The 13,227-nt window shown below is 53.3% G+C and overlaps 1 protein-coding gene across 2 annotated transcripts; it reads right to left on the bottom strand.

Moving 5' to 3' along the window:
• Positions 1 to 387: 387 nt before the first annotated feature.
• Dph7 (diphthamide biosynthesis 7) lies at positions 388 to 11,940 on the bottom strand. Of its 2 annotated transcripts, none has more exons than XM_013073581.3 (10): positions 11,739 to 11,939; positions 11,307 to 11,452; positions 10,830 to 10,917; positions 9,120 to 9,214; positions 8,666 to 8,838; positions 5,719 to 5,788; positions 5,564 to 5,629; positions 5,253 to 5,425; positions 870 to 1,031; positions 388 to 765 (listed from the first exon to the last, which is right to left on the bottom strand). In XM_013073581.3, exons 1-10 carry the CDS (start codon positions 11,895 to 11,897, stop codon positions 611 to 613), a joined length of 1,287 nt encoding a protein of 428 aa, XP_012929035.1. In that variant the 5' UTR covers positions 11,898 to 11,939; the 3' UTR covers positions 388 to 610. The 2 variants fall into 2 exon arrangements, 1 of the variants encoding a protein (XP_012929035.1); XR_002396464.2 differs by lacking the exon at positions 388 to 765 and adding an exon at positions 4,878 to 5,173 and having other exon boundaries at positions 853 to 1,031; positions 11,739 to 11,940.
• Positions 11,941 to 13,227: the final 1,287 nt, after the last annotated feature.

The following is a 13,227-nucleotide window of genomic DNA, read 5'->3' as shown; positions in this document are numbered from 1 at the left end:
ACTACTGCCTGTCTTCTCTTCCAGAGCTAGTGTGTCCTGTGGAAGTGTGGAGGACCTGACAACTTGGCCATCAGTCTGGCCTACTTCTTCCTAGAGACAAGTGGAAGTCAGGCACCTTACACACCTGACCTGTGCTCCCAGTTGTTGAGGGTCTAGGACTTTGAAGCCTATCAGTGTAATGCAATTAGTGCCCCACACTGCCTCCACCTGCATCACAAGTATGCCCCTCTGAGGTGGTTCAGGAAGTACTTCTTCCTTTTGCTCTACCACAGCAGAAAGCGGTCTTTTCATGTGCTTTTAAAAACTTCAGGTTTGGGGTATATCTCGTTCAAGGCACTGGGCTTGATCTTCCACACCAAAAGAAAATTCATGCAATTACAAAATTACTTCTGATGTTATAAAGTAACATTTTTTTCCCCAAACAGCTTTATTTAATTAATACAAATAGTTGTTTAAACACATTATGAAAGGCTGAAAGTCAACAGGTATCCAAGAAATTTCAGTTTTGGAGCTGGAAAATCCCACTCACTGCTGGAAAGAAACCCAGTCCATTCCCATCCACCCAGCACAAAAGGCTGTCACTCCTGGTGTAGTCTCTGTGACCTCAAGTTCAGTTGGCCTCCCACTTCCAGAGATGGAGAGCATGGTCGTAAAAGGAGCAGGTGGCCAGAAGCCTGATGTCAGAGTTTGCCCCTTTGAGGTAGAGGTCAGAGTCACAGGACTTGGCTGGGTTGTACGGTTGGCTGCTGCTGTCCCACAAGTCCCCTATGAGTGGCAGAAGACTGCAGCTTCACCCAGCTGTTGTCTCTGATGCCACCCTCGCCATCCTCATCCTCTTATCTGTTCAGGGGAAGGCACCAGTGGCTCACCTGCAACTTTCAGGCCACAGAGATGGCCTCCCATGTCAGTGTCAGGAAGGGATGCAGGGGCCACTGGCTGCAGGGAACAGAAGGGGAGCCAGGACCAGTCAGCCCCATACACCAGCGAGGTGGGCAGCTTGTAGGACTCCAAGACTGTCACTTCCTTCTTCTCTGAAGCAAGAGAAAACAGGAAACAGCATTACCTTGTGAGCCTTAGGATCGGCCAGGGCTGTAGAACACAGGAGCTCGGGGGGCTAGACCTCAGTTCAGGCTCATAAGCAAAAGACAAAGGAGCAGCCAAGTAGGAGGGAAGGGACTGATGAAGAGCAGGGAGCACACACATGGTACAGGTCAGGAAGCCCCACAAGCACAGTGACAATGACATGTGGCTAGTGGGTCCAAACCAAGCAGGTTCTCTGTGTTCTGATGTGATTCTCTTAACAGTGTCTTTCTGGAGAGCTCCTGGGGCAGACTGGAGGGTGGAGGCAGGGCAACAAAGAAGCCAACAGTTCCCATGGTGCACAGCTGGCGGGGCGGGGTGTGTGTGTGTGTGTGTGTGTGTGTGACAGAAGAGGCATTAGGGCAGAGAAAGAAAGCAACTATGACCACACCTAAGCAGGTCTACTGCCTGCGAGCACAGCCACGAACGTCAGTGGCCTCCAGCACCAGCAACAGGAGAGCCAAGGGGCCCACCCAAGCACCAAGAAAGTCCCAACAAAACTATAATGGAGTGACAGCAAGATTTGTTTCATCTTTGAAGACCTGGGGATCAAACTCATGCATGCTAGGGAAGCACTCTACCACTGAGCTACATCTCTTGTTCCGAAGATTATTATTTTACTTTTCCATTTTTTGAGATAGTCTCACGATGTTGCCAATGCTGATCTCAAACTCCTAGGCTCAAGTGATCCTCCTGCCTCAACCTCCTCAGTGCTGGGATTACAGGAACGTGGCATTGCACACGGTAGACTACACTTTTGGTGCTGGGAACTGAACCCAGGGCCTTTGCACTGTGCTACATCCTCAGCCCTTTTTTATTTTGAGACAATCTCATTCACTAAGTTGCCAGGCTGGGCTCAAACTTGCAATCTTCCTGCCTCAGCCTCCCAGAGATAGATCATATTTTTAAATGAAGTGAGCAAAGAACAAAAAGAAGGGCATATAGAATGTTACTCGTTTGACACAGGGTTTCACTGTATACTCCAGGCTGTCCTCACAGTCACAGGAACGCTCTTGCTTCAGCCTCCTAAGTGCTGGGATTACAGGCATGTGCCACCATGCCTGGGTTTATAATGTTTTTTTGTTTTTTCATGGTACTGGGGATTGAACTCGGGTCCCTGCACTTGCGCAGCAGGCGGCGAAGCCACTGAGCTACATCCCCAGCCTTAGACTGTTATGTTTCATAAGAAAGACGAAATAAACAAATTAATGCTTATGCTTATTTTTGCAAAAAGATACAATTATAGGGTGGTACAGCCTGTATATTTACAACTAAAAGACAATTATAAACAAAAACTACTAAGACATCTTACCTACAAATAGTGTGTAGCAACAAAAGGAGAAGAAGGGAAACTCCCAGGGCATACTTTTATATAATTTTAATTTCTGGTACATTATTAATGTTTTTACACATTGGAAAGATGCAAATGAAATCAGTGAGGATAAAGAAAAATGCCTTTAGGCAGACATCTGCAATCCCAGCACTCTGGAAGGGTGACACAGGAGAAACAGGCTCTAGCCCAGCCTAGGCAACTAAGCAACTTAACAAAACCATATGCCTCAAAAGCAAAAAATAAAGAACCTGGCTTCAATATCCAGTATCGCCAAAATCAAAAAACAAAAAATTCTTTAAAAAACTATATAGTGGGCCAGGGATTTAGCTCAGTGGTTTCGCTGCCTGCTGCACAAGCGCAAGGACCTGAGTTCAATCTCTGGTACAAAAAAAAAAAAAAAAGTACATAGTTGTTTGACTCTGTATCTTGATCAGCAAGACCTGCAGAAATGTCTTAAACCCACATGGCACATTTCTTCGGTGTGAGCATCAACGTGAGGTGAAGCGCGTGAAGAGATGCTTGTGGGGAGCCGGGTTCTTGCTGGTGAGGGTCACAAACGGAAGGGGGCAACACAGAACGTGTCGAGCTACAGTCAGAGGCGGCACTGTGAACACGTGTTTACGTGCATGTGTGGGTGTGGGGTGCATATGGGCCGGTGGGGGTGTGCGCAGGCGTGTAGGTGTGTATGGGTGGCGTGTGGTTCTGGGGACCGAACCCAGGGCCTGGCACGCACTATGCCTGCGCTCTACCACTGAGCCACATCCAGCTCCACACACACACACACACACACACACACACACACACACGAGAACACACACAACCCTTCAGCATCTGCAAGTGTGAGCACTGGTTTGCTTTCTTTTTTTCTGGACAGGGTCTTGCTATATAACCCAGGCTGGCCTCGAACGTACGGCAACCCTGCTGCCTCAGCATCCTGAGTGCCACCATGCCCAGCTCAGGTCTCGGTTTCTTAACAGCATTCACCATTAAGAAGATCCAGGATTCTCTGGAAAAATAACTGATTCCAAGACTGGGAGACAGAAGATATAAAATGAACCTGGAATATAGTGCACCAAACAGTAAGGGCATGTTCCAATAAACAACAGGACATGTGCAGAGAGACGGCACCCTACCGAGGCTTTCGGAGGAAGACTCTGGGACAGCCCAAACATCCCATAGCCAGCGTAGTAACAACAGAAAAAAGAATCCATTAAAATGGGCTGGTGGCGCTGAGGCAGGAGGACCACCGCAAGTTGAAGGCCAGGCCAGTCTGAACTACACAGCCAGACCCTCTCCCAGAACAAGACAGTAAGGTAAAATGAAATGAAATACAGGCAGACATAAGAGAGAAGAGGAAGCTCATCCTTACAAAAGAATGCTGATCAAGGGCCAGGGATCTAGCTCAGTGGATCTGCTGCCTCCCTCACAAGCGCAAGGACCTGAGTTCGATCCCCGGTACCAAAAAAAAAAAGCTAAGCAACACATGTAGAAAGACAGGAGTCACGGTTTCTCAATGATCGTAGTCGTAACTCACTCAGGGACTGGCAAAGCTTCAAAGCCTCCCCCACACAGTTCTCCGTTATTACAGAGGGGAACCCCGAGTGTTTACAGGGGAGACCTGGTGGATAGCACCTTCACAAAGGGGCCAGAGTTCACACCACCACTGCCAGGACCTAGGGCGGCCAGCATCCCCAGCGGGAGGCACCAGGACAACGAAGACTGCTGGCAAAGAGGAACAGAAAGGACGAATGGCTACACTCTTAACAGACAAAATTGATTTTGAAACAAAAATGTTACCAGGCATAACGGACACTCTAATGAGAAAAGGGTCAGCTGGGAGCAGATGGGAAAATTACACCCACATCATCTAAACACAAAGCCCCAAGACACAGAAGCACAAACTGATAGAAATCAGGGGGAAACAGACTTGGAGACTGGAACACCACGCTCAGTGCTGACCCACGCAGTGGGTGAGGACCCAGACAGTGGCTGACTACAGTGTACACAGACACTTTCTTCCCAGGTGGGCACTGGGCAGGCTCGGGACAGACCAAGTGCCAGCTGGTGGCTTGGTTAGAAATCACAGCTCTACACAGTCTGCTAATAAACAGCTCATGGTCAACAAAGGAATCACAAAGGAGACTGCAAAACACCTTGTGATGAGTGAGCATAAAGATCTGACAAACTGAAGTGTTCAGAATGTGGCACTCAGAGGAAATGGCCACTGAGAGCAGCTATGGTAAGACAACAGACCTCAGGTATTCGAAGATGAAAGACGTTCCCATCACCAAAGCTACAGCAGGTGAGCAAGCAGGAAGAGGGGATGCAGAAGAGAGAGGCACAGCGCAGGGCAGGCTCGGGAGGACAGAAGAGCAGCTCAGAGGGCGGTGGGGATGTTCAAAGGCCAGCAGGTGTGATGGAGGGAGTGGAAGGACAGGGAGGAGGACAGGGGAACAGCCCTGACCATGGCAGTTCATGCTTGATAGCATGGGCATCCTCAGAAGTGAGGCCACTCCAACGGCTGAGCTCAGCAAATGCAGGGCTCTGGCCAAGCAGAGAAAGGGGTCAAAGGGAAGTCAGCATGTGCGGGACCCAGGAGCAGAGTCCACACCACTCCCAGGCGAGAACAGAGGCGGGCTGCACAGCAGTGACAAGGGCACGTTTTCTGCAAGGGCCCCGCAGGGCCAGTCACAAAATGCAGGAGGAGCCAGGACGCCGGAGAGCAGCAGTAGGTGAGACCAGGTGTTGGCTACTGAGGTCCTGGGTGGGCACAAAAAGGGAGCAGGAGTCTGGGACAGGAAGGCGACACAGAGCCCAGCCAGCTGCAGGGCCCACGTACCTGTGACGTCATGGCAATCGAGGACTGCAAAGCCGTGGTGCATGCAGGCTGCCAGGAGGAGGTCGTGGTGGTGCGGGTGCCACTTGAGCCTCCACACCCCGCCCTGCACGTGAGCATCTGCCAGTGGCTGCTCCATGTTCCTCACATCCCACAGGAGCACGTGCTCATCATAGCTGGAAGTGTCCACCCAGGCATGTGGGACCCGGGCTCAGTCCATCCCCAAGGCAAGACACCTCCCCAAAGCCCGTCCCACTCATCCTGTGCCTCTCCCTACCCAGATACCTGCACAGTGGGCCTCAGCAGGCACTCACCTCCCTGTGGCCAGCATGTGCTCCCGATGCAGGCTGCTCTGGATACTGCATACACCCATGGCGTGACTGCAGGCGACAGCCAGCCTGAGCGCCCGTGGGGACAGGGGCCCCAGGGGCTGGGGGCCGGTCCCTACGCACTGACGCTGGGCAGTTACCTCGAGCTGGTGAAGACACACGGGCCAGGGGTCCTGGTGTCCCAGCCTTTCAGGAGCCCATCATCTCCCCCTGTGTGGACACAGAAGCCCACCGTCATGGCATGGATGGCAGGGGACAGCCAGGGAGTCTGTGAGGTCCCTGGATGACAGTCCCTGAGGGTTCAAGATGCCCTGGAACAGGAGCACCCAGAGAAAGCAGGAAGGGCCACCACCGCACCCACCTCAGACCAGAGGAAGGCTGGGAGGCAGGGGAAGCGTGACACCCACAGGGCTACAGGGAAAGCACCCAGGTCACACAGGCCAGGCTGCCCGCTGCTAGGCTCCAGCGTCACAGTCCTCAGCTGCTCAGGCTGACGCCTGCCCAGGAGCTGACTGCAGGGAGCAGCAGATCACAACACACACCTGGGCTGCGATGGGAACTCCCCGTGTAACCCACAGGGAGTAGCACATTGTGCTGGCTTCAGGGGAAGCGCTAAGAATAAAGAACAGGGGAGCTGGCACCCTGACCCAAAATCAGTCTAAGAAAGCAACACCCTGACACAGGGTGGACAGTGGCAGCTGAGGGAATGGAAGAAAGGCTGAGGACCAGGGGCAAAAGGAAAATGGCAAAGCCTGGATTACCCCCACCCACCAGGCAGCCAGCATCCAGCACCATTTCTCCATCTCCCCACACTCCCCAGCCACCCAGCCACCCACTGCTCGCCATGCACCCAGAACCCCCTCAGCACCCACCCACCCATTACACACTCACGATCCACCCACCCATCCATTCAGCCATCCATCTGTCCTTTACCCACCACCACCCACCATCTACCTCCCACCTCCTCAGTAGAAGCCACCAGCCCACCTGCAGCCTGCAAAGCCCTGGGGCCTGACTTCCTCCTCTTCTACGCTCCTGCTCAGCACAGGCCACCCGTTCTCCCCCGCCAACCTTGCCCCTGCCGTACAGCGACCGCCCGGGGCTACCTGGACCTGCCCCAGAACCTCTCTCTTTCCTTTCCAATGCACTACTCCTTTGACACCGTGCATCTTCCTTACTTATCACTGAAGTTTGGTTCATGTCCATTTCCACCCTTGGCCCCCTGCCCCCTTCATCAGGCTCGGTGAAAGGGAAGACTTCAATGTGCTCTGTACATTAACATAACCCCATCACCAAGAGCAGCGCTCAACGCATCGTCCACACTCAGTAGGTCACCTGTCAAGTGGATTAACTTGTCCTGAATTACTAGATTACTGCCTCTAGATTACCACAACCCTGCTCTGAATTCTGCATTTTACCCTAAACAAACTGGGAGCTGCAAAGAGTCCTAAAAGTGGAGAAGTGATGGGGTTTGCATGTTTTACAATCGTTGCACTGGTACTGAGTGGCAACTGGGCCGGGAAGGGTCAGGAATGGAAGCAAGCTATCTCCCAGCTGCGGGCTGTCACCACTGGGACAGATGACTTTGGGGACAGGAGGCTGCGTGGAAGAGAACAAGAGGTGGACAATTCTGGGAGATGCTTAAAAAATAAAACAGGTGGGCTGGGGGTTTAGCTCAGTGGTTTCGCCACCTGCTGCACAAGCGCAAGGACCAAGTTAGATCCCTGGAACAATGAAATAAAATAATAAAATAGGCTAAGACAGGGCTGAGCATGTCCAATATGCATGGTGCCCTGGGTTCCATTCCTGTACCAAAAAGAAAAGTCTCTAAAATGGGGACTCATGGGAAGGTGAGGGACACAGGAGGCGACAATGGTTCCCAGGCTTCTGACCCTAGCAAGCAGACCGCATTCAACCACAGGGCTGCTTGGGAAGGAGTCTGCCATAGAAGCACCATGCAGCAGAGCTCAGCTGAAGACCACAGAAACACCCCAAGGAGGGTGGGCAATCAGCAAGGAAGAAGCCAGCGGGCACGGAACACCTCTGTGCAGAGACAGGCAGCAATGTTGGAAGAAGGCAAGCAGGAGACGTGGGTCATGATGAGCCCGACTGGCCCAAGCAGCTGCCTGAGATAAAGGCAGCCGGGAGTCATGGCCACCAGCAAAGACCTCAGCATGGGGGACCGGGCAGAAGAGCTGCAGGGGGGGAGGAAACCTGCAGATCTTGGGCAGCTGAACAGAACGCTTCCACAGCACCTCCCTGGAGGCTCTGGGCCCCAGCACTATGCCAGTGGAGTTCATAAAAGGGGTCAGATTGGCCAGGTGCACTGTCACACACCTAGCATCGTAGTAGCTGCTTAGGAGCCAGAGGCAAGAAGTTCACCAGTTCAAGGCCAGCCTGCTCAACCCAGCGAGACCCTTCCAGAAAATAAAAAGGGCGGGGATGTAGCTCAGTGATAGAGTGTCCCTGGGTTCCATCTCCAATACCCCCTAAAGAAGAGGAATGAGGGTTAGTTCTTTTCCTTGGCTCTTTTCTTTTTTTGCAGCACTGGGGATTGAACTCAGGACCTTGTGCTTTCGAAGCAGGCACAGCACTGCTGAGCTAAATCCCAGGCCCTCCTTGGCTCTTTTCAAATCTGGTGGCTCCTCTGCTATCTTCTCTCAAAGACCAGCACCTCCACCTCTGCCTGCACAAGAAGAGCTCCCCAAAGCTGCCCAGCTGCTAATTTCTCATTCCGCATCAGTGGAAACTGGACTGAGAACAGGACTCAGGCTGAGGGGAGGGGAGGGTCACCTGGCCCACAGGCACAGGAGGTATGGCTTTCTGTGGGACAGCAAAGTCCTGTTGGCCACAGCTGCTGTCTCAGAAGACACAGTCTTGGCCTGGGGATTTAGCTCAGTGGTTCTGTCACCTGCCTCCCAAGCACAAGGTCCCAAGTTCGATCCCCAATACAAAAAAAAAAAAAAAAAAACACAGTCTCTACGTAGGTTGGTGATACTCTGCTTTGCCAGAGCTTCACCGCCTGCCTCTCTTGCCCAAGTCCTCCATCTCACCAACCATGACGACATCCAGCTGGGGAATACTGACCTGAATACACGACTTCTGTCTGCCAGTAGTTGAAAGCAGCGATCCAAGCCTCAAAGTGATGGGCCTGCCATGAGGCCACTGGCTGCAGCATGGGCCCTGCTTTGTCCAGCATGAGGAGGTGCAGCTGCCCCTTGGAGTCACTGCTGACAATCTTCAAGGGCTGGTCACTGGGCCTAGACACAGGCAGATGAAGGAGAACCCCACCACACTCTACACATCACCCTCTTGGCACATCCCAACATGTCCTGGGGGGGTTCCCGGGGATAGATCTCTGAGGCGGCTCGCTAGGGCACATGGCAAAGGCCAGAACTACACTGTCAGCTTCCCCGATGACTTTAACACCACGCATCTAGCGTGCTCGGACTTTTCTGTTTTTTAGATCATGACTGGTGTGAAGACCGGAATCAACCGTCAGAGGAAAGACTGAGGGCCCCTGACCAAGCCTGGGCCTTACCTTGCATGCTTCCCTGTGGACCAATCCAGTGACAAGGCCAGACGCTCCTCCCCCAGTGAGAGGCTGCACCAAGGCTCCAGGAGGGGCCTGCTCTTCTACTGGAGAGAAAGGAAGGAGCCCTGCACAGTCCAGCCTCGCTGCCCTGCGCACTCCCCAGGTGGACACAGGCACCGGCCACGGCCACCCTGCCATGCACCAGGCACTGGGCAGGGTTGAGGACCCTGGCACTCACCTCCAGGACTTCCCCACACACATGACCCTGGGACATGAAGGTCTCTTGCTTCACTACCTGTGAGCTCGGCACCGCCTAGACCTCCAGGGGACCTGGCCCAGCCGGTCCCCAGAGATGAGGACAAGGAGCCACCACAGCCATTCAAATGCCACTTCTTGTCCAGGACCTAAACACCCGAACAGCGCTAAGGCCATGGACATCCAGCCGCTCAGAGGGTATCAAAGCCCTGTCCTAGATGGACACGGTTCACCTGAAACCTGGTCTTGGGCATTTCCTTCCCTCATCCCTAGGACAGGTGACTGCTGCAGGCCCCTCCCATACAGGCCCTCACCACCACAGCTCAGGGGCCTGCGCCCGGCTTCACAGCAGCACCCACTAGTGTCCCTGACTCCACGTCAGCATGTGGCCAAGGGCAGGCAGTGTCCCTCCACCCTCTTGAAATGGACGGATTCATTCTGCCAAAGCACAGCACAGGATCAGATCTCTGCAGAACACTTGGAAACCAACCACACAGGAACCGCTTGCTCTCGGAGAAAACCATTTCACACAGGATCACCGCTGCCATTCTCAGCCCCAGCACTGACCCCATGCATGCTTGGCCCACTGCAGAACCTCAGGCCCACGAAGCAAACAGCTTGTCCTTGTAGTCCTTCTTCTGGGGACCTCCTCTCACTAGAACCCAGTAGGATTTAAAACAGACCCTGCGCTTTCTCAGAATGTTCAGGACAAAGTCCAGCACCAAACAGACTGCTTCAGAAAGAGGTTTTTTGTTTTGTTTTGTTTTTTCCTTAAATTCTTCTATTGGTCCATTTTAGGTATAAAGTACGTTTACATTTATCACTGGGTGCTTGTACCTGCACGTGATGTATCTTGGTTATTTTTTCCCCATTCCCTGTGCGCCCTTCACCCCATCCACCCTTCCCTATTTACACAGACTTTGTTTCCATTTTTTTTCTTTTCTCATAATTTTTCCTTTCCCTTCTTTCCTTTCCCCTTCCCCTCCCACCACCCCTACACCTTTGGACCTTTTCCTATTTCAAATTATCAATTATTTGTTTTAATCATTTTAATTCTTATTTACACTCTCAGTTTCTCACACTAGAGAAACTATTCAGTACTTACACATATGTGTCCTATTTATTTCACTTGAGTATGGCCTCAATATGCATCCATGTAGCTATAAATGACTCCAGTTTCTGTTCTTTATGGCTGAGTAGTACTCCATTTTATAAAAAAAAAAAAGCCCATCTTCTTTATCCAGTCTCCAGTTGATGGGCACTTGGGCTGTTGCCAAGCTTTAGCTATTACAAACTGTGCCGCTATAAACATGGGTGCACACATATCGCTGTGGTATGATTCTTTTAATTCTTTTGGGAAGATCCCTGGCAGGGGAATCCCTGGGTCAAAGGGCATAGGAAGAGGTTTATCCCAGCACAGCCCCTCCCCAGCCCTCTCCGTCCACAGAACCAAGCACCCACCTCAGACCCCACCAGGCGGAGCAACTCTACAGATCCACTGGCATCCGCCACACCCAAGACGCCACAGCCGGCCACCGGGACATGGCACCTGGGGAGAGAGTGCACCGTCAGAACACAGGGCGTACAGTAGCACAAGGAGCCTTACCATCTCGGGCTTTATCACTTAGTTTCAGCTCCCAAACCAAGTCAGAGCCCACAACCCTACAGCCAACCCAAAGGTTCCCCGGTTCACAAAAGCATAACTCCGACTGCCTCCCAGACTGAACCTCACTCTGGGCCTAGGAAGCAGCAAGGGCAACGAGCCTCAGGGAAGCATCAACCCTACCACCTGCCGAGGGCCAGGTGGGACAGCAAAGAAGCGACCCACAGTCCCGGTGTTTCACATCCTGCTGACGGCCCTCGGACTCCAGGTCCGATCAGGCGAACAGATGCTCAGTACAAATGGCGGGCCGGGCGGGGTGGTCACCAAAGTGGTACCATTTCATGTCCAGCACTGCAGACGTATCTTTCCTTTGGACCTCGACCAGAGAATAAGCAGAGTCGTCCTCACTGATACTGTACAGGTAAACGCGGCCCAGACGGACTTGTGGCTGCTCAACGACCCCGTCCACGTCTAGTCCACCCTACGAAACATACACCTTCTCTGATTACCTTAACAGATGCTGAGAACCCAAGGAATGGGACATCGATCCGAGGAACAAAAGGCGTGGCCGACACCAGCTCGGTCCAGAGGCAAAACTGCTCCCTTGAGCGGGGCGAGCCCTCTCTTCGGGCTCGTACCAGTGAGTCCGCGAACTCTGGACCCAGCCTGCGAAGTTTCTAAACAGGCCAAGAGCGCCCCGCACAGCTGGGGGGCTGCTGTTCCCGGTGCTCCCCTCGCCCCTCCCAGGTCCCCGCTCCCCTCCGCACCTCGCCCCCGGGGCCGACGGGCGCGCTCTCGGGGCCGCGCAGCTGGTAGGTGCCGCAGGCCAGCAGGCGCCGGCAGCCCTCCAGAGGGCACCACTCCACGGCGTCCGCGGTGAACTCTGTGTCCACGGCCTGCAGCTGCCGCAGCCGACTACCCGCCATCAAGCCCGTTCGGAAGCCCGACGCCTCTCCCGACTCCTTCCGGGGCGCCGGGCGGGGCTTCGGCCGAGCGAGGCGGAGCTAGTGCGCCCCCTGCCAGCGGGCGGACCAGGAGTCCCTGCGGGCGGAGGCGAAGAGCACGTGGGGCGCTCACCAGGTGGGGCCGCTGAGGCAGGAAGGCCACACGATCCCCTGTGGGACTCTGTGCAGATGCTAAAGCCCTTGGAGGAAGTTCCCGGACTAGCTGGGCAGGGTGGCGCACGCCCGTAATCCCGCCACTCGGGAGGCTGAGGCAGGAGGATCGCTTTGAGTTCAAGGCCACCCAGCACTATAGTGAGACCTTGTCTCAAAAAAAAAAAAAAAATTCCCAGGTTCTACGGAATACCCTTGAGGAAGGCAGTTTTGAGACAATGAACGTTGAACTGCATCCTCCTAAAGTAGATACGTTGAAGTCAACCCCCAGGATCTCAGAATGTGACCTTTGTTCACAGTGTGTGTACGGAGGTCCAGTTAAAATGGAATGATTATTCAGGCTTAAGCTTAGCAGGTCGTGCAGATTGCTGACATCAGAGAGACAGTGGGAGGCACCTAGGGACTAGCAGATGTCTGACCCTGTACATACTGGAAGCCTGAGTTACAAAGTCCTTTTGGCCTACCTCACCCTTCTGTGCTGGGGTCACACACACCTCCCCTTCCCAATGCTGTTCAACCTGTGGTCTGATGAGGATCCCGTCCACCCAGCAAAACCCTGACCTTCAGGAACCTTGGTGAGGCCTCTTGGTAAAAAGGTCCAAGGGCATGAGGCGGCCCCCAGGCTCCAGAAAGCACCCAGCGGTGATCATGCTGCTGTGCTGCCATCAGGATTTGTCAGCTTCTCTAGGGCCTTGCTCACAGACCAAAATCCACCAAAGGGCCACACAACCAGAGACAGCAAGGAGAACACAGAGCATCCTAGAATTTGGGAGAAGTGCTGTAAGAGGGGACAGGGCAGTGGTGGCGAACCTATAGCATGTGTGCCACAGCGGGCAGTTTTTCACTGAAAACTTTAAAAAGGTTCAGTCATTGGGATAGGCAGCCAGCCATAGTGGCCTAGAACTGTAATCCCAGCACTCTAGGAAGCAGAGGGAGGAGAATCTCGTTTGACTTAGCAAAACTCCCTCAAAATTAAAGAGAAAAAGAACTGGGGATATAGCTTAGTCAAAGGGCCTGGGTTCAATTCCCAGTTCCACAAGAGGGACGATAATAGGGGCCTGCAGTCTGCTACTGATTATGTAAAATACGCCCATCTTCTGTGTTCCAACGGGGCTTTGGGAAGGTGACTGAATCATGGGCA

The sequence above is a fragment of the Heterocephalus glaber genome, unplaced genomic scaffold (genome assembly GCF_053883595.1).
Source record: "Heterocephalus glaber isolate CG9 unplaced genomic scaffold, H.glaber_assembly_v1.0 deba00001479, whole genome shotgun sequence".
Classification (NCBI taxonomy): domain Eukaryota; kingdom Metazoa; phylum Chordata; class Mammalia; order Rodentia; family Bathyergidae; genus Heterocephalus; species Heterocephalus glaber.
The sequence above is the reverse complement of the archived record's forward strand: the minus strand, read 5'-3'. Positions and strand labels throughout refer to the sequence as shown.